General features: G+C 41.6%; 1 protein-coding gene across 1 annotated transcript in view; it reads left to right on the top strand.

Annotated features, from left to right (window-relative positions):
- Window positions 1-2,355: 2,355 nt before the first annotated feature.
- Window positions 2,356-25,516, top strand: part of VPS13B (vacuolar protein sorting 13 homolog B) — a 928,263-nt gene continuing 905,102 nt past the window's right edge. Inside the window, exons 1-3 of the mRNA XM_084621078.1 lie at window positions 2,356-2,490; window positions 5,425-5,602; window positions 12,870-13,013. Of these exons, the coding sequence (XP_084477204.1) occupies window positions 5,456-5,602; window positions 12,870-13,013 (291 nt within the window). The 5' untranslated portion in view covers window positions 2,356-2,490; window positions 5,425-5,455. The remainder of the gene's footprint in view (window positions 2,491-5,424; window positions 5,603-12,869; window positions 13,014-25,516) is intronic.

Raw genomic sequence — 25,516 nt, 5'->3', positions numbered from 1 at the left:
TTTCGATTAATTCCAAAACCTCCTCCAGTGACACTTCAATCTGTGACAGTTCCTCAGATTTGTCACCTACAAAAGATGGTTCAAGTTTGGGAATCTCCCTAACATCCTCAGCCGTGAAGACTGAAGCAAAGAATTAATTTAGTTTCTCTATGATGACTTTATCGTCTTTAAGTGCTCCTTTTGTATCTCAATCATCCAGGGGCCCCACTGCCCTCATCCTGATGTTTCACATTATCATCCTTATTGAAAAATGAGGCAAAATACTGAGTTAATTTTTGGGACACATCTAGATTAACTTTAATCTCCTTCTCATCCACACTGCATAGCAACGCAACCTCATCCTTCCTTATTCTCAATTATGTAACTAAAAACCTCATATTTTAATTTCCTTGGTAAGAGAAATTCAGCATAACTTTTAGTAATTCTCAATTTATTTCTACATTTTCTAACCTCCAATATGTAGCTTTCTTTGCTGATCAATCCCCCTTTCCATTCCCTATAGCTTTCTACATACTCTTAATAATCTTTTTGAGGTGGTGATTCATCCAGCTGTGGCTGGAGCCTTTCTTAATCAGTTTTTCCCTCTTGCTTGGGATGCAAAGTTCAGATAGTTTTTGTATAGCTGATTTAAAGAAATTCCAAGTCTCCTCCACATTTAAGTCCCTGAGTGCTTCAGTTCAGTGAGTTCTTTAACTAGTAGATGTGCATGTGACTAGTCACACTTTGTTGCTTTCATAGGCTGATCAATTTGCACATCAGGAGCTCCTTGCATTCCGCCATTCCCCGCTCAGCGTGCCATCCTCTCATCTCCCTCTATATCAGGGACTCCCTACAACACCCTATCCCAAGCCAGGGGTTCTGTGTGACCTCCATTCCCCCCCCATCACATACCAGATTTGTGTTCCCCTTCCTATTCCCCCCTTTTGCCACATGCCAGGGACTGCGTGTCACTGTTGTCCCCCCATACCATTTTCCTCTATTCTCCCCCCACACCCTATGCTAGGGCTATGTGTGCTCCATAATTCCCCCATATAAGGGTCCCTCATTCTGCCACCTATGACAGGGGCTCTGTGTGCCCCCTACCTCTGCTATTTTTCTTTCTTGGAGATACATCATTCAGAATGTCAACATTTTAAAATTGCATTGGGATGGATAGAGCTGAGAGGGTAGTATTATTATGCTGGAAGGTGTTAATGGCTGCTATCAACTGGTTCTTTGATTTATCGACAATTTCAGAAGCGGCTGAAACTGCTGGCTCTGCTAACCATATGAAGGGGCTCTACTTTCCTCATTCTCCTCTTCTTGTTTTCCAATTTTCACGAAGATGAAAAGGGTTCAGGTCACTGATGCCTAGAATATTCCCTAATATGTTGCAATTGATCAGATGTGGTGTTCAAAAGTTATCATGTTATGAAGGGACAGACAGACAAAGAAATGCCAATGAATTGAGCAGAAGACCCTCAGCAAAGTGTGAATATAATACTGGTACTGTAGTTTCAATACTGCTCCATACTTACAAATTACAGTAAAATTATCACGTTTTAGTCCACAATTTAAAATGAATCTATTACACATCATACATAAAACTGAGGCCGGTTACTTCAATTATCTGTATTTTATAAATAAAATTATTGTATTTTAAATAAATCACACAGTAGGGTGGAAAAAGGATCCCCCCCCGTTCTCTTCCCTCATGGTGGAGGTCAGCAGAAAGCAACTCCTGGAGGGGAAGATTTTCTTGTGTGTCCTAGAGCAAGATTTCCAGCCTCATTTGCCACATAGGGAGACTCAGCAGTTGCAAACCCTGTCCCTCTCATAGCAGGTCTATCCCTCTTTGCTTCTGCTGAAGAGTGTCTGGCTTCTTTCTCCCTTTAGTTGGGCCTTGCTGCTGTACAGAACCCTCCCTACTGGCAAGGCTCATAGAAATGAACAGGCTCAGCCTACAACAGGGCTAAATAAGAACCCCATCCCAAGTTATATTACTACCTTCTTCACGTGTGTGTGTGTGTGGGCTTTTATCCAGGCACAATTACCACCCCCATCTCCACTTGTGGGGGTTTTACCCTGGCACCATTTACCCTTCCCCCATCTCCACTCGGGGGAAAGGAGGCTTTTACCTCAGCACCATTTATCTTCCCCCCGATCTCTACCCAAGGGACTTTTACCATAGCACCATTTACCCTCCCATCCCCATCTCCACCGGGGGGCTTTTACTCCGGCACCATTTACCCTCCCGCCCCAGTGATCGCCCTCCCCCGCAGCGCTAAGCCCCCAACGCGCAGCTGCAGCACCGAGGCCAGGCAAGGCGCGCGCGGCGTTCCCGCCTCCCGGTGTCACCGCTGGAACCTTCCGGCCGGTCGGCGCGACCGAGCCTGCGCCGAGAACGCGCCGGAGCCGCTGCGGGGGGGGGGCGCGTGAGGGGAGGACACCCGCCGGGGAACCCGGAACTGCCTGGCCGAGCGGTAACGGCCGCGGCTGCCAGAAGTCACGGTGAGGCGCTGCGGGCAGGTTAGCCTGGGACGGGGGCTCAGGAGGTCGGCTGCCGGGGTCGGCGGGGAGAGGGCCCTGGGGACCACGGTAGGGGCGGTGAGAGTGCTGGGGGTGGGTGCTGGGAAGGTGGGGCGGCAGCAGCGTGAAGGGGTTGGGTGGCGGCAGGTCGTGGCGAGTGCGGGGCTGGGGTGTGGCCGGGGGAGTGTGGGGGGCTTTCACCCGCAGCACAATTACCCCTATCTCTACCTGGGAGGCCTTTAACCCTGCGCCATTTACCATTACCCAAGGGGGAGGGTTGGGGTCAGTCAACGGTGAGGGGCGAGAGGGGTCGGGGTGAGGGGCAGGTGTTGGGGGCAGGGGATGGTGAGGGGCAAGTGGGAGGGTTGGGAGCAGGCAGGGGCGCGGGGGGTAGGGGTGGTGGTGAAAGCCGGGAGGGGTGAGGGGCAGGAGTGTGGAAGGGCTGCAGGCTGGCGGTGATGAGGGGTGAGTGTGGGAGGGTTGGGGGCAGGCAGGGGTGTGGGGTAAGTGTGCGGATTGGGGGCAGGTGGTGGTGAGGGTTGATGGTGAGGGTGGGAGCTTTGAAGGCAGGTGTTAGTGAGGGGTGAATGTCCTGAAGTATAGATAGGTGTGGAATGATTAGTTTTTTATTGGTAAATGTCAGGAAATGTTAATTTCACAGTAGATAAACCTACAAAAAAATTCCTTCTATAATAATTGAAATTTACAGACAGGCAAAGTAAGAAAAATGCTTCTTGAGAACTTATTAAAGTTTGGTTTAAGGATGTTTACTTTGTATGTTTGACATGTGATGTTGAGAATTTGGGCTTTAAGGTTTATAAAGCTTTAACTCATTAAATCTGAACTGCTACTTTCATTAAATAATTATTCTAACTCACCCCCCCATAATTTTGTACAACTGTGAAAATTTAAATAGATAACAATTGAGAAAAAATGTTTAAAATTAAACCAATATTGTTCATCAAAATGATAAAAGAAATAAAAATCAAAATCTGCCAACCCTATTTATAGGATTTGTGTAGTATTGAAGTGGGCTAATATAAGATTGCATTATATGCTGGGCAGTCGTGAAAATAAGATGTGCATGTCTTGTGACTATCCATGTCAAAAACTGTGCTATGCCAAATGCAATTTATGTTTAGCTGGATTTTAAAAAAACGTTGGTTTGCCAAGAGTGGCAGGAAATAGAACTTCACTCTTGATATCTTATAGTGAATTTTGGACAATTTTTAAGATTGGTGCTAGTTCAGCCCGAGCCAATGTTCTAATCTGTCTGTCTGTCATCAGCGAAAGGTAAATTTATAAATTAGCAGGATTTATATGGATCCAGCAATTACTATTTTCCTGCTGTAAAATATTATGTAAGGATATGGCACGCATGCTGTCCTGATGCTTTATTTTTTATATTTTGTACAAGCCTACTACTGGTTCTAATACAAATAGGTTGGAAATTCATGAACACAAATATTTAATATATGTACATTTTGAGTACTGAATGTTTTCTTTAAGTATATATAACCCCAGTTTAGTAAGAAAACAGGGGTTATACTTACTTACTTTACTTGGATTTCCAGAAAGGCTTTGACAAGGTCCCTCACCAAAGGCTCTTACATAAATTAAGTTGTCATGGGATGAGAGGGAAGATCCTTTCATGGATTGAGACCTGTTAAAAGACAGGGAACAAAGGGCAGGAATAAATGGTAAATTTTCAGAAAGGAGAGGGGTAACTAGTGGTGTTCCCCAAGGGTCAGTCCTAGGATCAGTCCTATTCAACTTATTCATAAATGATCTGGAGAAAGGTGTAAACAGCGAGGTGGCAAAGTTTGCAGATGATACCTAACTGCTCAAGCTAGTTAAGACCAAAGCAGACTGTGAAGAACTTCAAAAAGATCTCACAAAACTCAGTGATTGGGCAACAAAATGGCAAATGAAATTGAATGTGGATAAATGTAAAGTAATGCACATTGGAAAAAATAACCCCAACTATCCATACAATATGATGGGGGCTAATTTAGCTACAACTAATCAGGAGAAAGATCTTGGAGTCATCGTAGATAGCTCTCTGAAGAAGTCCACGCAGTGTGCAGCGGCAGTCAAAAAAGCAAACGGGATGTTAGGAATCATTAAAAAAGGGATAGAGAATAAGACGGAGAATATCTTATTGTCCTTATATAAATCCATGATACGCCCACATCTTGAATACTGCGTACAGATGTGGTCCCCTCATCTCAAAAAAGATATACTGGCATTAGAAAAGGTTCAGAAAAGGGCAACTAAAATGATTAGGGGTTTGGAACTGGTCCCATCTGAGGATAGATTAAAGAGGCTAGGACTTTTCAGCTTGGAAAAGAGGAGACTAAGGGGGATATGATAGAGGTATATAAAATCATGAGTGGTGTGGAGAAAGTGAATCAGGAAAAGAGATTTAGTTGTTCCCATAATATAAGAATTAGGGGCCACCAAATGAAATTAATGGGTAGCAGGTTTAAAACAAATAAAAGGAAGTTCTTCTTCACTCAGCACACAGTCAACCTGTGGAACTCCTTGCCTGAGGAGGTTGTGAAGGCTAGGACTATAACAGGGTTTAAAAGAGAACTAGATAAATTCATGGAGGTTAAGTCCATTAATGGCTATTAGCCAGGATGGGTAAAGAATGGTGTCCCTAGCCTCTGTTTGTCAGAGGGTGGAGATGGATAGCCGGAGAGAGATCATTTGATCATTACCTGTTAGGTTTGCTCCCTCTGGGGCACCTAGCATTGGCCACTGTTTGTAGTCAGGATACTGGGCTGGATGGACCTTTGGTCTGACCCACTATGGCCATTCTTACGTTCAAAACTTGAAATAAATTGTCACATTTCCAAACATTGTACTAACTAATGCTAATTTTTAATGTGATCTCTTACTGTTTTTTTTTAGTGCTTGGTGTATAATCCAGAAATCTTCCACAATGCTAGAGTCGTACGTGACTCCTATTTTAATGAGTTATGTGAATCGCTACATTAAGAACTTGAAGCCCTCAGATCTACAGCTGTCACTATGGGGAGGAGATGTGGTTCTTAGCAAACTTGAATTAAAGCTGGATGTACTTGAACAGGTATGTTAACAGTAGCTCAATTTAAAATAAGTTCAGTAAAATGTTCAAGATACTATCTGTAGATCACTCTTCACTTACAATTGTTACTATTTTTGCTATCTGTTTTGTTCCTATCTTTGGAGGTTTTTTCCCTGTTGCTCAGCCTTTAGCTGCTCTGGGAATCCTACATCCCCTGTTCTAGTGGATGAACCGGGAAGATTTGCATTTCTGCAAATCACTGGGCTTGAAGAGAGAGCCATCTCTTTATGGAGCATATCCCTTCTTTCAGTGATCTGTCATTTCACAGTACCAGCACTTAACTGAACTGCTTCTCCCTTTAAAAAATATTATCAATCTTTTATTTTACTAACTGAATTTAATGATATTTAAAACCATTCAAAATGTTGTGAATCAAATTAAAGTCCTCCTTTTAATGATTTAGGTGCAGATTTTAACTTACGGGACTCATTGCAGAGAGCTTCCAACTTTTTCAGTAGCGGCTTTCCTCTTTCTGCTGGGCTGTGAATGGAAAGACTGTAGTTCTGTAGCAAATTCCCCTCCCTCACCAAGTGTCTGATCCCTTTTGGTGATCTCAGTTTGCAAGTCCATGTCCAGCTGAGTATCCTTGCTTGTATCTGATGTTTCTGGCATATCTAATTTCCTCAGGTCATTTGTCAGTTAATATAGGGTCTCTTTTACCCCTTTGCTGAGCCCTGGCTCAGGTCATATTGATGGCTGGCTCCAAACTTCATATCAGAGGCTTGTACCAACTCAGTTTCTCTTTTTGTGGTTTAAGTTTACAGCACCATTCAAGCTAGCAGCAAGAACACCCTCATCCCCAAACATTCTTCTGTTCGTATCACCAACCATTCATTTGGGTATGGTAAAATGAGCTAAGAGAGTCTCCCAGAAAGTTTTTCCCTCAAAGATAGTGGGACTTCTGAATTATTTTAGCCCCTGAACATTTGTTTTTTCCTCTTCAGAGTTCCTGCAGGATACAAATAGCGTGCAAATCTCTAGTTTTACCTAAATTCTGGCTTGATTCCTATGGCAGTAGCTGACTTCTAAGGCTCTCTGCACCCTCCTGAGTTTTCTCGCAAAGCAGTTTCTCAGTCCCTGAAGTCCTTGCTGCATCTCAGCTTTATTAGCAAATTCTGTGTTGGCCTAAGCTTTCTTGTTATTTCTGGTTCCTGAAAAACCTTTTTGTCAGTGGTCACCTGTTCAATCCACTTTGCCGGCACAGACTAGGCCTTTTGTAGCTGGGTTTCAAAATATGTCCTGACCCTTCATGTCTTCTTAATCAACAGAGGTTTTGTTTCCAGCTGATTATGTTAGATCTCTGCCTTTGGGCTATCCCTAACTTCTTTCTGAGAAGTTTCCAGATACTATGTTAGGTCTTCTTTTAATTTCTTCTGATGTGCTTTGATTTCTGCTAGTGTTTCACTTATTTGTTCCATTTTGGTTCAGCAACAATAGCTGCTCACGATTTCTCTCCTTGGAAAGTATCCCACTTTGGTGATTGCTCGTATTTCCTCTCCACTGAGTGATAGAGCCTTGTAGGTCAGTTTTCCTTTGAAGGGCACATTGATAGTGTGGACTACTGGTATTTTCTGTGGGTAACTTGTTTTTATTTACACCTTATTCTCTAGTCCTTGTGCAGGTGCATTCACAAACAGCATGTAGGCAATCCGCTCTTTCAGGAATCTCAGCCCACACGCTGCCTGGTTCCTAGGAAGCAGGTCTGCACCTAGAATTGACTTCAGTTAAATTAAAGCAGAGAGCAAAACATCGTGTTGCTTTCCACAGCTCCCTCAAAAGGAAACTGCATCACAAAACTAACAAAACAGCATTTCTTCTAAGACTCCTTGAACCTCTGTAGCGCTTAGTGAAGATACTACCTACATTGATGGGAGAGCTTCTAGGTGTAGGTACTCCACTTCCCAGAGAGGCAGTAGCTATGTCAATGGGAGAAGTCCTTCTGTTGACATAGCGCTGTCTATGGAGTTTGGTTGGTATAACTGCATCCCTCGAGGGTGTGGATTTTCCACACCCCTGACCGACATAGTTATACTGAAATAAGTTGGTAGTGTAGATCAAGCCTAAGAAAAGACTTAAAAAAAGAACTAGATAAGTTTCAGGAGGATAGGTCTGTCAATGGCTATTAACCAGGATGGGCAGGGATGCAACGCAATACTCTGAATGTCCCTAGCCTCTGTTTGCCAGAAGCTAGGAGTGGATGATAGGATGAACCACTTGATTGCCTGTTCTGTTCATTCCCCCGGGGCACCTGCTATTGGCCACTGTCAGAGGACAGGATGCTGGGCTAGGTGGACTGTTTGTTTGACTCAGTGTGGCCGTTCTAATGTACTTGTAAGGCTCTGTTTAACAATCCCATCTGGTGATTCCTGCCATAACATAATTACTTTTACTAAGTATAGTAAGTGTACATGTTTTCTGAAGTAGTTGGATTGGAATAGAATCCCTTGAATCTCAGAAAGAAAGCATAGTTTTCTGGTGATCCAGGAAATCTGGGTTCGTTTAATGGCTCTGCCATAAACTTTCTTTTTGTCTGTGGGCAAGTTGTGTAGGCCTCCATCCTGCAAACATTTGCACCTTCAAATCTCACTGAGCTTAGTGAGACTAATTATGTGTGCAAAATTGCTCCCTTGTGTATGTGTTTGCAAGACTGGGTCCTTAATCTGTATGTGCCTTAGTTCCCCACTGGTAGAATGGGATAATCATAGTAAGAAGGAATGTTGTGAGGACACATTAATTATTGTTTGTCTGCAAAGTGCTCAGCTACTATGATGTGTAAAGTTCATGTAAGTATTGAGTTTAATATTTGGTCCATCAAGACTTTCAGCAATTTTCAAGTGGTCCGTGAAAAAAAAAGTTTGAGAACCACAGTTCTAGAGGAAGGCGCTCCAAGCTGGGATGGGGGTACACTGCAAAAGCAACATGAGGAAATGTGCTGAATCTATACTGTTGATGCCAAGTTGGAGCCAGTATTCACTAAACTCAATTGAAAGATTCTCATTGACATCCAGGAAGGCTTAGATCAAGCCCAAAGAGTGTTTCAGTCTCCTGGGCTATCAGGCCACCCTCCTGTTAACTTAAGGTTTTTTAAAAAATAATTTGCAGAATTTTATATAAATAATGCTAATAAGTGCATATAAATGAAATTTAACTTCAGTTCAATTTACCTCAAGAGCATGTGTATTTTTTTTTTCTTTGTTATGCAGGCACTGGTTGCAACTGTGTAGTTAAACCTGAGTTCCATTTTTCACTTAAAGGAAAGATTCAGCATCTTTATGTATGAAAAATACATGCATCCTCATAAAAATGACAGCACTCACTTTTTGAATACAGAATGAATTTTCTGAGAATTTACAAGTAGATCTTTGTTTGGAGTTTAAAGTTAATTAAAATGTGGTCCTTTAAGAAACTTTGGATGTTAGCCTCTTCCTTGTCCCAAATGATTTTGAATGGAATAATGGAGACTCTTCAAAATGTTTATATAATTAAAATTAATTGAAATCTTGTACATAGATTATAGTGGAAAAAATTATATTTAAATTAAGTTATTAACTATTTTGTATTACTATAGAAATCACTAGCTCAGGCAACTTTTAAGGGGGGTGGGCATTGTGGTATCAGAAGAAACTCAACAAATCATAATCTTTCCTTTTACAGCTGTCTTGCATGCAACGTTGCTATTGGTTGAATGAGTCAGTAGTGTGAGGGAGACAGAATACATGTCCGGCATTCTCTCCGGTGGTGGTATTACTGTATTTTTCTTACCATTGAATCTAGGAGTCCTACTCGTAGACCAGGACCCCATTATGCTAGGCACTGTATAAACACAGAACAAAAAGACTGTCCTTTATAGATTATTTGATCTAGTTACACTGCTGTTTAAAGGTTCTGTGGCTGCATTATGATTGTGCTTAAAGGACTCTCAGCTGTGCTCAAGGTAGCACTGCCGGGGAACTGAAGCAGAAATGCAGAGAGATCTCTAATTGCATACAACCAATGGGACTTTGGGGCTGAACAGCTTCTACCTTTTTCTCATATTGCTGGTCTCACCAAGACAGCTTTATAAATTAATAAGTCAATTGCAAAGTAAGGAACATATTCACCTTACAGTTTGATAGTTTTACGCTGCTTTGGCAATGCAAAGCAGCAGTAAATCTCACTTAACAATATATTCTGACTGCTTTGTGCTTCTCTGGTGTATTGGTGAATCTGCCCTTAAAAGTAAAATAAAATAATGTTTTGAAGTTGTTGTATATCTTCAAATCATTAGAAGTATTGAAAGTAGGGATGTAAAATATTAACCGGTTAACCGGTAAGTATTGATCTTACTGTTAACCCACCCTAACCGTTAACCCGCTATGTGTGGGTGTCGAATGGGTTCTCCTGCCCCAGGCCGCAGCAGCTGGGAGCAGCCCCAGCAGGCCCTGGGAGCTTCGTGGGGGGTGGCCAGCTGGGCAGCAGGACTGCATTTAGGCTGGGGGCGGGGCAGGGGCTGCGGGCTCTGTGTGTGTGTGGGAGGTAAAGTAGTCCCCGGTCTTCCTCTGTGCCACTGGAAGGGGTACGGTTGCAGAGGTAGACGGTGCGCTGGTCAGGGAAGGGAAGCTGCTGCTGTGGTGGGTGGCACGGAGCATCTGCGAAGGCTGCATTGGGACAAACTAGATAGTTTACAGTCTGGACTCTGTGTGTGTGTGTGTGTGTGTATAATTACTGGTCTGAACTTTATTCTGTTTGCATATCAGAAATCTGATCAAGTCATGATCACTTGTACTGAAGCTACCATTAATATTTAGATCTGGTTAAGGTTACCCTTAAGAGAAATCGAAATATGTACAGAAATGCACGGTTAAAGCACCCAAAGAACCTTAACTCTACCTTGTAGCAGTACCATGAAGGGAAAATATGAAAAAAACCTGTCTTTAAAAATTAGTTTAACCTAATCTGGGAACTGCAAACACAAAATGCCTTTATTATTATTGTGAGGCATCACTGTAATATATTATTTATAGAGCAGAATCCTGAATGTGAGGAAGACAAGTTTTGATATTAATATGGAAGTAGAGGTAATAATACTTAACTTACCTACCTGTCCCACAGGGATATTGAGGGTTCATAGATTTTTAAGGCTAGAAGAGAGAACTAAAATCATCTAGTCTGGCCTCCTGCATAACACAAGCCAAAGAATCTAACCCAACAATTTCTGCATTGAACCTGTATATTGTTTGAGCTACAGCATATATCTTCTAATGTTTGTATACTACTTCAAACATGTAAAACATTATGTAAGTGTTAAGTATTAAGCAAATGTAATCTAGTATAGTTACAAGAAATATTATTCAACATTCCATGTAGTACTTAGTTTAATGGGAAAAGATTTCATGAGAATGGAAGGGGAATAAAAATAAGGCCTCTGGTATGTTTGTTTGTTAAATTACTAAATGTGGCGTGCACACTTGTTCTGTGTTGCCTCAATTATCATTCTTAAGTACCACAACAAAGGGTTTGCATTATATCACTGCAGAGACAATTATTTGTCCAATTAGGATAATGTCAGACAACATTTGAATCAACATTCCTTTGACACAGGAAGGTTAACTTACCTTCTAAGTATATAGGCAATCTATCTCTCAGTGTTTTGCTCCACTTCCTGCTTTCAGAAGTGTGTTTTTCTTTTTTTTTTTCCTTCATTCAAAGGATTTTTCATATCTTGTAGGAAGCTTTGGACACAAATGGGACTTTGAGTTAAATCCATCTGGTAAATAGTGGAAAAAAGCTCTTTCAGAATGTCTTTTAAAGTAAACTTAGAATTCCCACATGTGAAGGCAAATCAGTGTCTAAATAAACATTGCTATACTGATGATTGGCATAGAAATTAAATATTTGAGAAACAAGAAGGCTAGCTTATTTCTACAACTCAATTAAATTGCAGCTCGTACTGGCCTGCTATTTTCCTTTGTGAAAGCCTCACCTGTATGTTGTACATTTTTTATTTTATCAGGCTGTTGGAGAGCTTAGTGCTTCTTATTCTTCCCTGCTTGTTTGGGCTGTTGGAAAGCTGATGTAATGTGATTGACTCCATTTGTTATAGGCAGCAAAATGACCTACAACATTTTGAGTACAGAATGAATTTTCTGAGAATTACAATTAGATCTTTGTTTGGAGTTAAAGTTAATTAAAACGTGGTCCTTTAAGAAACTTTGGATGTCAGTCTTTTCCTTGTCCCAAATGATTTTGAATGGAATAATGGAGACTCTTCAAAATTTTTACATAATTAAAATTAATTGAAGTCTTGTACATAGGTTATAGTGGAAGAAATTCTTATAGTTTAAAAAAAAACCCTGAATGTATTTCAACCTGACCATGTTCAAAAGATTTGTTTTATATACAGTGTGTACAGAAACTCTCATCCGTGTGTCAAATAAACCACAAAGTAAATCTTTGCTGTGTGGAGTGTAGCCTGATTCGATTAGTCTTCCCATGTTGATCTCCTTTCCTCTTGTTTGACTTGTTCCCTTAACTTCAAATATTATGTTAACACTGGAGGAAAAGAGTACAAACTCAACTTTATAGATAAAAAGGAACCAACAAGTTACATATGTAATAAAATCATAGCCCTCATTCTTTAAGTACCTGCTCCATCTTTGTGTTTATCATTTCTTGCTGTCTTCCATGTGATTTGAGCCTGTTCCTAATAGGTACAGAGCACTTGCAACTCCCAATGAAGTACTAAAAGGTTTTAGGAGTAAAAACCTCTTTTCACCGCTATGCATTTTTTAATATAAATCTGTAACTCTCCATGCACTCCACAGGCACTATAGAAATAATACAGCATGCGTATGAATATAATTAACTTTCATTGTTAATTGTTGTGAGTATGCTCTAGTTATGTTTCTAGAGTAGTGATGCATTTCACTGTAGCTGCATATAAGAGAGACTGTGTTTTAAACCTTCTTTAATTATCAGGGACATAGTAGAATCCAGATGTTTTCTTTCAACACATAAGCACAATAAATGTGTGTGAGTAAATGCATGTGACCAATTATTAACTAAAGTGTCAAGAATTATGCCATACATAACTGACAGTGGAAAAAAAGAACTCTTGAGGGTTTTTTTGTGGGGAGGGCGCAGGCACGAAGTGGCTCTTAAGATTCTATTCTCGTTGTTTTTTTTGTAAAGTAGCAAATGTGTCCTTGACAGTTGTGATTTTGTTTTTAATTAAGTTTGAATATCTAATTGGTTAATTCGTGTTTTTTAGGAGCTGAAACTACCGTTTAGTTTTTTAAGTGGACATATTCATGAATTACGAATCCATGTACCATGGACAAAACTAGGCTCAGAACCAGTTGTCATCACTATCAATACAATGGAGTGCATCTTGAAACTGAAGGATGGAGTCCAGGTAGGAAGCCTGTGATGAGTTTATATAAAATATAATTGTTAAAATTGAGGGTTTTTTTAAAAAAAATTGATAAAGTAGTTAATGTTGTATTACAGGAATGCTAATGTCTTTTTGTCTGTCATGTCTGGCCAAAAGTCTTTGTCTGCACAGAAGCAGTAATCATGGTTAATACACAAGGACTGCAATGCTTTCTATTCAGATTTTCCTTTTTCTTTCACTTTATTTGCTGTAGTGTTGTTCCTGCAGGTGTAAAAGCAGGTTAATGAATCTCTGCCAAAATTTTCCTATGACTAGGTAGCAAATGAATCTCAAGAGCAACATAGCATCCTAAGTGCTTCCAACTTTTACCACCCAAGAAGTTATGTCCTACTGCTGGATTAAGTTATATAGAGCATCACTAGGCTGTCTCTTCAAGAGATGAGTTATTACTATAGGAATGCTTTATTAAAGTTCATATTATTTCAGTATAGCTATCTTTTCTGTTTTGATGTAATAAGTTATTGGCTTAAAATATAAAGTCTTCTTGGAATTCATTTTTTAGTGTCTTTTAAAAGCTTTTTATTTAGTTGTTTGTGACAGACGCAAAACAACATTTCGTGTCTGTAAAATTTTCATTCCACCACAATGAAATCTGGTATCATACGAGCAACTGGATATTATTATATTTTGCGTATATGAGTTTAAAAAAAAGTACAGTGCTTTGTGAAATATGCAGTAGCATCTTGCCATACTTCAGCATTCATTGTCAATCAACAAATATGTTGGAACACTTCAACACTAAAGCACGTTCTAGCTTTCTTTCTTTGTCTAAACATTTATTTCATTTCAATAGATACTCCAATTATATTAATTTAGAGTCCTGGGAAATAAACATATGATTTACACATCTTCTGTGGAACTTCCACAATTTGCTTAATGAACGGTTAATATTTGATACCAATAGTTCGATATCTGAAAGTAATTACATTGGAGAACATTTCTGCATTACATTTAGGTGATGAATGTTCTGTAATGAAAGTCAATCTATTTCTGGAATTAGAGATTTTTGTTTTGTTTTGGAAAACCTGGTCCTAGTTATGCCACCCATGCAGTGCTCTCTCTCTCTCTTTCTGTCTCTTTCATATATATAGCTATATATTTTACGTATATATAAAAACAACATCCAGACACTAAGTATTTTTTGAATGGTAAGGTAGAGGTTTCAAAGCCAGATGTCCCATAAGAAACACATTTTAGAAGCAGCAAATTACAATTAATTGTAGAAGCTGCGGAAAAAGATTTGTAACACATGACTTTGTGCAACCAAGAACTAATATTTGATATTGGACCATGCAGATGGCTACTGCTGGTATGATCCGATTTCCTGCTTGCATGGTATTTGAAACTTAAATTTTGTGGTGCATACAGCAGAAGGTCAGATGTCATGAATGTAAAGCACTCTCAAAACAAGTATTTGTTACAGATGTTTAAGATTCAGAGGCAAGAAAGGATTTTTGAAAATTACAACTGACGTTTGAACAAATTATTCAGTGGTATGTACACCCTGGAGAGTAACATTTGGGTCTGTGCCAATGATAGTGTTTATCTTTGAGTAATAAGAATGCAAATGAAAACATTTTGTTGTTTTCTATGGGTATATTTTTAAGAAGCTGTGAGTTTGATTTTATTTCATGAAAAAGTACTTCTATTAGAAATTAAGTGTTAAGAAAAATGAAAATATCTACTGACTTCCATGTCAAATTTAAGTATTTTTAGGCTATTTTAATTTGTACTATGTAATTGTAGGTTGAATGGTTAAGACTAAGACTTTTATCATCAAAATATTTGCTTGTTAGAAACTGTTAAAATGCACACACATTGTAATAGGTAAAATGTCTTCTCAAAACACCGTGATGATGGAATAAATGTTTACTATTTTTTTTTATTTTGAATTAACTATCAACTAAAACAATTGCATCAAAGAACTTCAAATCAGTAAAATAATAAGAAAACATTGTATCCTGTCCCGTGTTAGTTCTCAAAAGTTATGAGCTTAATCCTGCACTTCCTTCCTCAGGCAAAATGTCTGTTGGAGTCCTGAGCAGTTTGTCTGAGCAAAGTGGGTGCAGTCATTGACTCTAACTTACAACCATGAAAAGCTGTGGTGAAATCTGTGGAGGAGGGGTGAAGTTAGCTGGGTTTCTGATGAATGTTGGCTTGGGTTTGCAAAGGAGGTAGTGGGGCATGGTCTTAAACATGATGATCCTATGGGTATCCATGGAAAGGAAGTTCTGATCTTGGGTGCCAGGCCCTTTGCAGTGCTTCCAAAGATGCATCACCATGGGGATCATACACCTGCAACTCTTTAGGAGTTGTGGTGCTGCTGGTTCCTTTGTCCATGCTTTGGCAATATCTCTTTCCCAAGTGGGGTGAAGGCATAGAGTGGAAGATAAGGCTGATTCTAGCAGCTTTAACTTCTGCTGAACTTCTATGATGGTGATTACCTTTTTAGAAGAGGAGAATGTTTATTCCCTCTGAAGCATCTGGTATTGACCACTGTCAGAAGACAGGATACTAGGCTAGATGGATCATTGGTCTGAGCAGAAAAACAGTATGTCTGTTTTTATGTTCTAATGTGGTATACAGTGATGTGTTTCACCCACACATACTGTAAGCCCACAGAGTAGCAGCAGAGGTACTTCTGTAAATGCTTGGGGATTAGGGGTTCATGGAGAAACTGCCTCTCCCACTTTTGTGCTTCCCAGTTTGTTTTTGCTCAGTTATGCTTTCTGTGATGAAGTGGGAATTTCCTGTGACTGACTTGAGTAGGGATTGCTATCCAGGGGTTTAGATGGGTTAAAATGCTCCTGCGGCAAAGCGGGAGATATGAGGTTGTTTGGGTCATATAACTGTCTGGGGTGGTATGAATGGATTGTTAAGGACTGGCTGAAACTCACACCAGTGGAGGATCTGGAAAGACAATGGGAAATCTAGTGATTGCACAGTTGACACCTAATGACTCAGCAGTGGTCCTTTAAGAGGATGACAGTAGAATGGGAGGTGAAAGGAGGCTAGGATCAGAGCTGGCTTTTTGAGAGACAGAGGAAGTTCTGACCTGAGGCTGACAGGCAAAGGGACAGAAACAGAGAGAAAGGAAACCAAGATGGTTTCTAGAGCAGTATGGCTCAAGGAAACCTTGGCTTTAGCCAGTATAGACTATATCTTAACCTCTGTTTCTCTGTGCTAATCTAAAGACTTCCCAATGCTGTATTCCAGTTGACTAGTAAGTCCTACAGTTTTGAAAAGTGTGCCTGGTGTCTCTTCAAATACTTGCTGGGGTGCATTAATTCCTGAAGAGGTTGAAAGTCTCTGAACAGAAATCTATCTTGGTTGGACTTGCTGGGCGGAGCTCATGGTTAGAAGCAGCAGTGCTGGAGCCCAGAGACTCAGGGCAGGTCTTCACTACCCACCAGATTGGTGGGTAGTGATCGATCTATCGGGGATCGATTTATTGCGTCTCATCTAGACGCGATAAATTGATCCCCAAATGCGCTCCCCGTCGACTCTGGAACTCCAGCTTATGAGAGGCTGAGCGGAGTTGACAGGGGAGCAGCAGCGGTCGACTCGCTGCCATCCTCACGGCCAGGTAAGTCGACCTAAGATACGCACCTTCAGCTATGCTATTCACATAGCTGAAGTTGCGTATCTTAGATCGACCCACCCCCTAGTGTAGGCCCAGGGCTTGGTATCAGAGGTGTTGAGACCATGTGGCCTATCCTTAAGGAGGTCTGGCACAGTAAGGGACTGTTTAAAAGCTGAGGCATAGTACTGATCATGTGGATCCATGACCCTTTTTTCCTCCCGCAGGTGAATGAGAGCCTTGAGTAAGTAAGCATGACAATTTACTAGCTAGAAAATAGGTTGCTAAATATGTTCTCCCTGGAGAGGGAGTTTTTGAGTGAGCATTTGTAAGATGTGCAGTTGAACATGAAGGCAGAATATGCCTTGATTACAGTTTCTACAATACCGCAGTGGTAGTTGCAGTAGAACTCAGGGGTCCATTCTTTTACAACACCCTTATTGCATGTATGACAACTTGTTGAGTCAGTGGAACTCCATGGAGGTGTATGGGTCATCGTGGTTGTCTTTCACAGTTGTGTGGCCTAAACATCAGTGTTTCTGATGTCAAGTTACAATAATACTCAGGTAAGCCAGTTACATAAGGTGTAAGACCCAAATAAATGTGGGTCTAAAATAAGGGAAACTTGGGAGGAATTTACTTGTGGTGATTACTTCCTGGATAAGCTGAAGTTGTGCTGATCATGATCAGAGGTGATGCTGGAAACTGTTGTTAGAAAATTACCTATAAATGATGGAATGCCAGTTTCAGTTATTGGGCTTAAAGGGACCCACTTAGTAGTGTACATAAACAGCAATAGGGCCCTGCATTAAATATGAAACAGTGTTTAATCATGTAAAATTAAAGACTGTAATACATATTCACAAGGAAGTTTACATTTGTTTACACAACCTTAACTGTCATTTCTTGACTTTGAAGAAGAATCACTTAGCAATCTCAAGTTTTAATGTTTTTGTTGTATGGAATTTCCTCTCTTGTTTAAAAAACAAACAAAAAAACCCAAACAAATTCCATCATAGGTAATTATTTGCTAGACAGAAGTGGAATGCTCTATGCAGCACACTATGTGCAATCAATTGAGCTGAGAAACCTTGCCTCTGCCCATACACACTCTCATTTATGAAAACTGGCCATACACCTTGAACTGGCCATACACCCTGTCTGTTTAAAAAAAACCAAACCCCTTTCTTTTAGTGTATAGCCTATTTTAAAATTAAAATATTCAGTTTACAAATCTGATTATAATAAGTGTTAATCTTTGTGTATGAATGTAAAATTTAAAAAGTTAGAGAGCTGCCCTCCAGGCAGAAGTCCAAACCATCTGGGCTGGCTGCCAGAGTTCCTTGAACTCAGACTCCCAGGTTCTCATTAAAGTGCCTTGTGTCCGTGCACAAGCTTTTTGAAAAGTGAATTATTTGGGGTGTAAGGTCGCAGTAATTAATCCTGTTTGGAATTGGAGTGACTGTACTTTACAGTGAGTTTGTTAGCTTATGATTCATATGATGTATTCCTAACTACTTTGCTTCTGACAGTTCTCCCACTGCTATCCCAGACTGTATTGCTTCACAGTTCAGTCAGCCTGTCTTCGAATCTGTGTGCCCTCCACTGCTCCAGTTTAATTTAGACTGGATGCCACCTCTCTGTTTAAATGCTGGCATGCAGCCATGTGTGCCCCTTTTTGATACAAGGTAATTGTGAGTTCAGGCAATGAGTCATAAGACCATTATAGCAGCCATGCCCCTTGTGCTTCCATGTGGACACCTGCAGTGTTCCTGGACTTGATTGTCCTCTTTGTACAGCTGCATGTCCAGTCCCATGTGGAGAAGTCACTGGAATGCAAACGTCTACAAGACATTGTTATAGCAAATGACAGCAGTGGGCACTCCCAGACTTGTTCCCAGTGCCAAGTCAAAGCAAAGGAGGTGTGACAGAAGTAGCTGAAGATAAGGGACAAGAACAGGACCTCTGGTAATGCTTCTACTATCTGCCCATACTGTGAGCAACTGGACTGGATTTTTTTGCAAGCAATGTCACCACCTAACCCAAAAATGGAGAGATGGGCGGTTTTCCACAAAGCACATGAGACTCCCAAGCACCTAAGACACCACAGAAGGCATCCTTGACTTTTTGTATTGCATGGGGTCTCACCAGGAGGAAATTCTTCAGGGGAAGCAATAACTGTATGATGTGACAGATTGGGCGATTAAAAGTACATCATTCAAACAGCCATACTGAAGCTGCTGTGGAGGAGAGCTCTCCCTGTTCAAGCATCCAGCTTTTTAAACAAGGGAAGCCATCATAACTGTTAATGTCCAAAGTGGTCTGAGGAGCAAAAGTTTCCCTGATCTTTGCAACAAACATGCCTAAATTTCTAAAGATCCTGGCATCATGGTCCTTTTCAGACTGTCCCATGTGAGTATCAGTGAACCTTCCACCGTGCTCTACCAGGCCTTGCAGCACCATGGGGAAATATCCCTTCTTGTAGATGATAAAGACATTGGCTTGGTGTGGGAGGCAAACGGAAGGTATCTGGGTCACATAAGTAATGCATATGCAGTTTGGGAGCCCCATCAGTGCAAAGCTATCAGTAACGTGTTCATTGCCAAGTTTGCAACATAACACAGCAGCACCCTCCTCATAGCTCTGCAAATCTCCATAACAATAGCCTCATCAGTTGATCTACCTATACCAAACTAGTAAACTACTGATTGACAACCCTTGAGTGGTGAGTTTCCAGATGGTAATGGCCACACATTTCTCTCTGCTGAGGGGAACTCTCATGTTGGTGTGCTGTTGTAGTTCTGGTTTCAGAGTAACAGCCGTGTTAGTCTGTATTCGCAAAAAGAAAAGGAGTACTTGTGGCACCTTAGAGACTAACCAATTTATTTGAGCATGAGCTTTCGTGAGCTACAGCTCACTTCATCGGATGCATACCGTGGAAACTGCAGCAGACTTTATATACACACAGAGATCATAAAACAATACCTCCTCCCACCCCACTGTCCTGCTGGTAATCACTTATCTAAAGTGATCATCAAGTTGGGCCATTTCCAGCACAAATCCAGGTTTTCTCACCCTCCACCCCCCCACACACAAACTCACTCTCCTGCTGGTAATAGCCCATCCAAAGTGACAACTCTCTACACAATGTGCATGATAATCAAGGTGGGCCATGTCCAGCACAAATCCAGGCTTTCTCACCCCCCCCTTTTCCCGAGGGGGACGGACACACACACACATACACACACACACACACACACACACACACACATACACACACACATACACACACACACTCACACTGTCCTGCTGGCAATAGCTCATCCAAACTGACCACTCTCCAAGTTTAACCAGAACGTCTGGGGGGGGGGTAGGAAAAAACAAGGGGAAATAGGCTACCTTGCATAATGACTTAGCCACTCCCAGTCTCTATTTAAGCCTAAATTAATAGTATCCAATTTGCAAATGAATTCCAATTCAGCAGTTTCTCGCTGGAGTCTGGATTTGAAGTTTTTTTGTTTTAAGATAGCGACCTTCATGTCTGTGATTGCGTGACCAGAGAGATTGAAGTGTTCTCCGACTGGTTTATGAATGTTATAATTCTTGACATCTGATTTGTGTCCATTTATTCTTTTACGTAGAGACTGTCCAGTTTGACCAATGTAAATGGCAGAGGGGCATTGCTGGCACATGATGGCATATATCACATTGGTGGATGTGCAGGTGAACGAGCCTCTGATAGTGTGGCTGATGTTATTAGGCCCTGTGATGGTGTCCCCTGAATAGATATGTGGACACAGCTGGCAACGGGCTTTGTTGCAAGGATAAGTTCCTGGGTTAGTGGTTCTGTTGTGTGGTATGTGGTTGTTGGTGAGTATTTGCTTCAGGTTGGGGGGCTGTCTGTAGGTCAAGGACTGGCCTGTCTCCCAAGATTTGTGAGAGTGTTGGGTCAGCCTTCAGGATAGGTTGTAGATCCTTAATAATACGTTGGAGGGGTTTTAGTTGGGGGCTGAAGGTGACAGCTAGTGGCGTTCTGTTATTTTCTTTGTTAGGCCTGTCCTGTAGTAGGTAACTTCTGGGAAGTCTTCTGGCTCTATCAATCTGTTTCTTCACTTCTGCAGGTGGGTATTGTAGTTGTAAGAAAGCTTGACAGAGATCTTGTAGGTGTTTGTCTCTGTCTGAGGGGTTGGAGCAAATGCGGTTGTATCGCAGAGCTTGGCTGTAGACAATGGATCGTGTGGTGTGGTCAGGGTGAAAGCTGGAGGCATGTAGGTAGGAATAGCGGTCAGTAGATTTCCGGTATAGGGTGGTGTTTATGTGACCATTGTTTATTAGCACTGTAGGTAGTCTTCTGCATCCTGAAGTTCTGCTTCCACTGCTGGTCATCCCAGTTCTGTGTCACTATCCTATCCGACCAGTCAGTGCTAGTTGATTACTTTCAGAAGTGACGCTCCACTGAGTAAAGCCCCTCCAGGTATATGTATGCAGAAGTAATTGCTTGATTTCATCCTTCTGCTCCTCTTACCTGTAGTCCTTATCACCATTGCATTTGAAGCTGCTGAGTTAAATGCAGTCAGCTGAACAACTGCAATAAATGTGCACATCCTGTTTGTACTAATTATTGTGATGATCACGGTGTTCAGCAGTATGTATTCCATGCTGTCTGAAAGCAGTTTGAAAATTGAATTGGTGCTGGCAAAATACAGATGAATTTATGGGTTCCCAAGGAATCAGGGGCATTTGTTAGTGTGACCCTACATCCCAGAATTCTTGTAGTTCTGGTAGGCATCTGTGATAAAGTCGGGGGATAGCTCCCTTTGATGGACACCCAGTAAGCCAGTTAGCTGTAAAATCCCTCTTGGTAGCTGTTCTTGACTTGCTTTATGTGTAAAGGGTTAAAAAGTCCCCCAGGTAAAGGGAAAAAAAAAAAAAAGTGGGCACCAGACCAAAAGAGCCAATGGGAAGGCTAGAACTTTTTAAAATGGGGAAAGAAACTTTCCCTTTGTTTTCTGGGCTGCAGGGACACGGGGAAGCAAAGCTATAAGCAGAAATGCTGTGTAAGGTTTGAGCCAGGTATGAAAAAGTATTTTCCATACCTAGAAGAAATAATTTGGATAGGGAATGTTTAGTTAGACACTATCAGGTTTATCTTATTTTGGCATGTGGATCTCCTCTGTGCTAGCCCCTGATGCTTTTGTTTGCTTGTAACCTTTAAGCTGAACCCCCAAGAAAGCTATTTTGGGTGCTTAATTTTTGTAATTGATTGTTTTAAGGTCTAGCAAAAAGCCTAAGTTCCAGATGTAATTTTCTTTTTAATAAAATTTACCTTTTTTAAGAACAGGATTGGATTGTTGGTGTCCTGAGAGGTTTGTGCATGTTGTTTGATTAGCTGGTAGCCACAGCTAATTTCCTTTGTTTTTTTTTTTCAGCTCTTCCCCGGAGGGGGGGTGAAAGGACTTGAGGGTACCCCACAGGGAGGAATTCCCAAGTACTCCTTCATGGGTTTAAAGGGATTTTTTTGCATTTGGGTGGTGGCAGCGTTTACCAAGCCAAGGTCAGAGAAAAGCTGTAACCTTGGGAATGTAATACAAGCCTGGAGTGGTAAGTATTAATTTTTAAAATCCTTGCGGGCCCTCACTTCCTGTACTCGAAGTGACAGGGTGGGGATTCAGCCTTGACAGCATCTCACAGTATATCCCAAGAAAAATCCCAGAATATAAAGCTGAGAGGTGGAATATTGCACCATGGGATGTCTGCTCACTATGCTGCGTGGTTAACTTGAAAAAGTGGATAGGTGTGCATATGTAAAGGTTAACAAGGAAAGTATCATAAAACGGGCATAACAAAGCAACGTGAACGCACATACTTTCCCATCCCTCTGCACTCATCTGTTGTCTCTTGTTTTATATTTAGATTGTAGTCCCTGTACCAGAGTCTACCTTTTTGTTCTGTGGATGTACAGTATCTAGCACAGTGGGATTCTGGTTTGTGACTAGGCTCCTATACACTACAGTAATACAAATAATACATAATAACAATCCCTGTGTAGACAATCCCTTAATTTAGTTCCAGGAGCTGGATTATCTAGGGCAGTGGTTCTCAAAGCCGGTTCGCTGCTTGTTCAGGGAAAGCCCCCTGGTGGGCTGGGCCGGTTTGTTTACCTGCCACGTCCGCAGGTTTGGCTGATTGCGGCTCCCACTGGCCGCGGTTCGCTGCTCCAGGCCAATGGGGGCTGCGGTAAGGGCGGCCAGCATGTCCCTCAGTCCGCGCCTCTTTCTGCAGCCCCCATTGGCCTGGAGCCATGAACCGCGGCCAGTGGGAGCGGCGATCGGCCAAACCTGCGGATATGGCAGGTAAACAAACCAGCCCGGCCTACCAGAGGGCTTTCCCTGAACAAGTGGCAGACCGGCTTTGAGAACCACTGATCTAGGGGAATCCTTAAGCATATCGCAGGGAAAGGGCTATTATCAGATATCAGAGTAGCAGAGCTTCAGGACTAGATTTCAGTCTTAATTCAAAGGAAGTGCTTTTGGCCTGTCATTGCTATAGGTAATAGAATTTATGGCAGTCTGTCTAGAGTTAATCCCATGGCTAACATCTATATGATCTTTCCAGAGTCATATGCTGTCTCTACAGCTGCAGGGCTATTCATCTCCAATTTCTTTCTTGCCAGAGGTAAAGACAGAATTAACTTAATGGTTGTACTTCTCCAAGGCAGTTCTTCTGGAGACCTCACAGTGTCTGGTTGTAGTGCCTTGAGCACCTTTGGAAGCATATAATCTTAATTTGCATTAATTTTATCATGTTGTTACTGTATCAGCCTGTTGGACAAGTTGTTTCTTGAGAACTGATGCTTGGATATTAGTTCTATATTCATCTGCTTTTGTGCTGTTTCCATACCAACTCCAACTTCTGACAAATTCAGATTTTTTTTCCTTTTTAACTGCCTATATTAAAACTCCTCTGTAACAAACATTTATTAAGGGTCATTATGGTTCTTTTTAAATCTCTAGTCTCTTGTTTCCATTGACCTTTTAGAGTAGCAGCCATGTTAGTCTGTATCAGCAAAAAGAACAGGAGTATGATGAAGTGAGCTGTAGCCCACGAAAGCTTATGCTCAAATAAATTGGTTAGTCTCTAAGGTGCCACAAGTACTCCTGTTCTTTTTATTGATCTTTTAGTGAGTTTTGAACTACGTATTACCTATGTGATTCAAGAGGAAACATGGAAAGCTTATGGTTATGCATTTTGGCTTTTGTCCCTAGCCTCTGTTCTCCAGAAGCTGGGAATGGATGACAAGGAATGCATCTCTTGATGATTACCTGTTCTGTTCCTACCCTCTGGGGCACCTGGCATTGGCCACTGTTGGAAGACAGGATACTAGATGGATACTAGATTGGCTAGATGGACCTTTGGTCTGACCTTGTATGGCTGCTCTTATATTCTTATGTTTAACTGATGAGCTCAGTTATGGCTGTGTGATAATGCACTTCTCATTCAAAGGACTAACACATATAAAGTATATGTAAGGGGTAGGCATGTTTAGTCACCAACTATCTGGCTGGGCCCATTGAGTATCAGAAGAGTTGTACTACAGCAGTGGTCCCCAAACTTTTTACCTTTGTGCCTCCTCTTACCCCTGTCTGCGCCCCCTTCTTCAGAGCTGGCCAGCTCCGTGCGTGTGTGTGTGTGTGTACACAGACCGGCGCAAGGGGAGTGATGCTGGGGCTACAGGTGGGGGTGGGGCCAGCAACCAGGACCAGCAGTTGGGGCCAGGAGCAGAGCTAGTTGGCACTCCCTCTCCACTCTCCATGGGGGCTGGCCCAGGCCCCAGCTGTGCCCCCCCTTCCCCCCTGAATGTTCCTCTGTGCCCTCCTGGGGGTGGGAGGCACCCCACAGTTTGGGGACTTCTGTGCTACAGCCTGGGTCACTGGAAAGTTGTTTTTTTGAATATGTAGTGGCTCTGCAATAACCTAACTTTAGGAGATTATTCTTGAAGAAAATATATGAGTGAATGGGTATGCTATCCATCCTCTCTAGAACTAAATGTTTTCCTCCATGAAATGGTTTTATATGAAGAGCATGGATTTGAAGGTCTATCTTTCAAAGTAGTACGAAAAGGAGAGTGAAGCTAGTGATAGTGAATTGTGGCTAAATGAGTCCAAGGATGGAGGAACAGAACAGAGGAGAAGGATAGGGTGCTAATTTAAGCATGTGGGAAAGCAGTTTCCCTTTAACTTAATCATAAATAATTAATAGGCAATATAAAACAAATAGTTTAATCATCTGAGATAGCATCCCTGCATTAAGATTGTCAATGGCCTCTTGTGACTCACATGCCTGACAGTGAAACCTTTTATTTCTTTGAATGGAGCCCTGCCATGATGCTACTGTTGTTTGCTGTTTTAATGTTGCAAGTGTAGGAATAGTCTTCTTAAATATATTGGGTCTTTCAGGAAATTCTGGATGGTATCACTGAGCCCAGGTTTACACTGCCATGTACTTTGCTATAACTTACTTCACTCAGGCGTGTGAATAAGACAGCCCCCTGAACAACATACATTACACTGACCTACGCGCAATGGTGTGGACAGCACTATGTTGGTCAGAGAGCTTCTCCTGCTGACATCGTTATGGCTGCTTGTGGAGGTGGATTTATTATACTGACGGGAGAGCTCTCTCCTGTCGGCATAGAGCATCGGCAGCAGTGCAGCTGCATTGGTGCAGCTGCGCCAATTTAGTGCTTCTGTTGTAGACTAGCCCCGAGTTCCTTGCCTTAATCACTTACCATGATACAGTTTTGTCTCTATTCTTCCCTTGCCTCCTGTGATAAATATAAAGGGAAGGGTAAACACCTTTTCCTCGTGGCCAGAGGAAAAACCCT

The sequence above is a fragment of the Lepidochelys olivacea genome (genome assembly GCF_965140295.1).
Source record: "Lepidochelys olivacea isolate rLepOli2 genome assembly, chromosome: 2".
Lineage (NCBI taxonomy): Eukaryota > Metazoa > Chordata > Testudines > Cheloniidae > Lepidochelys > Lepidochelys olivacea.
Note: the sequence above shows the minus strand (reverse complement) of the source record. Positions and strands in the feature narration are given on the sequence as shown.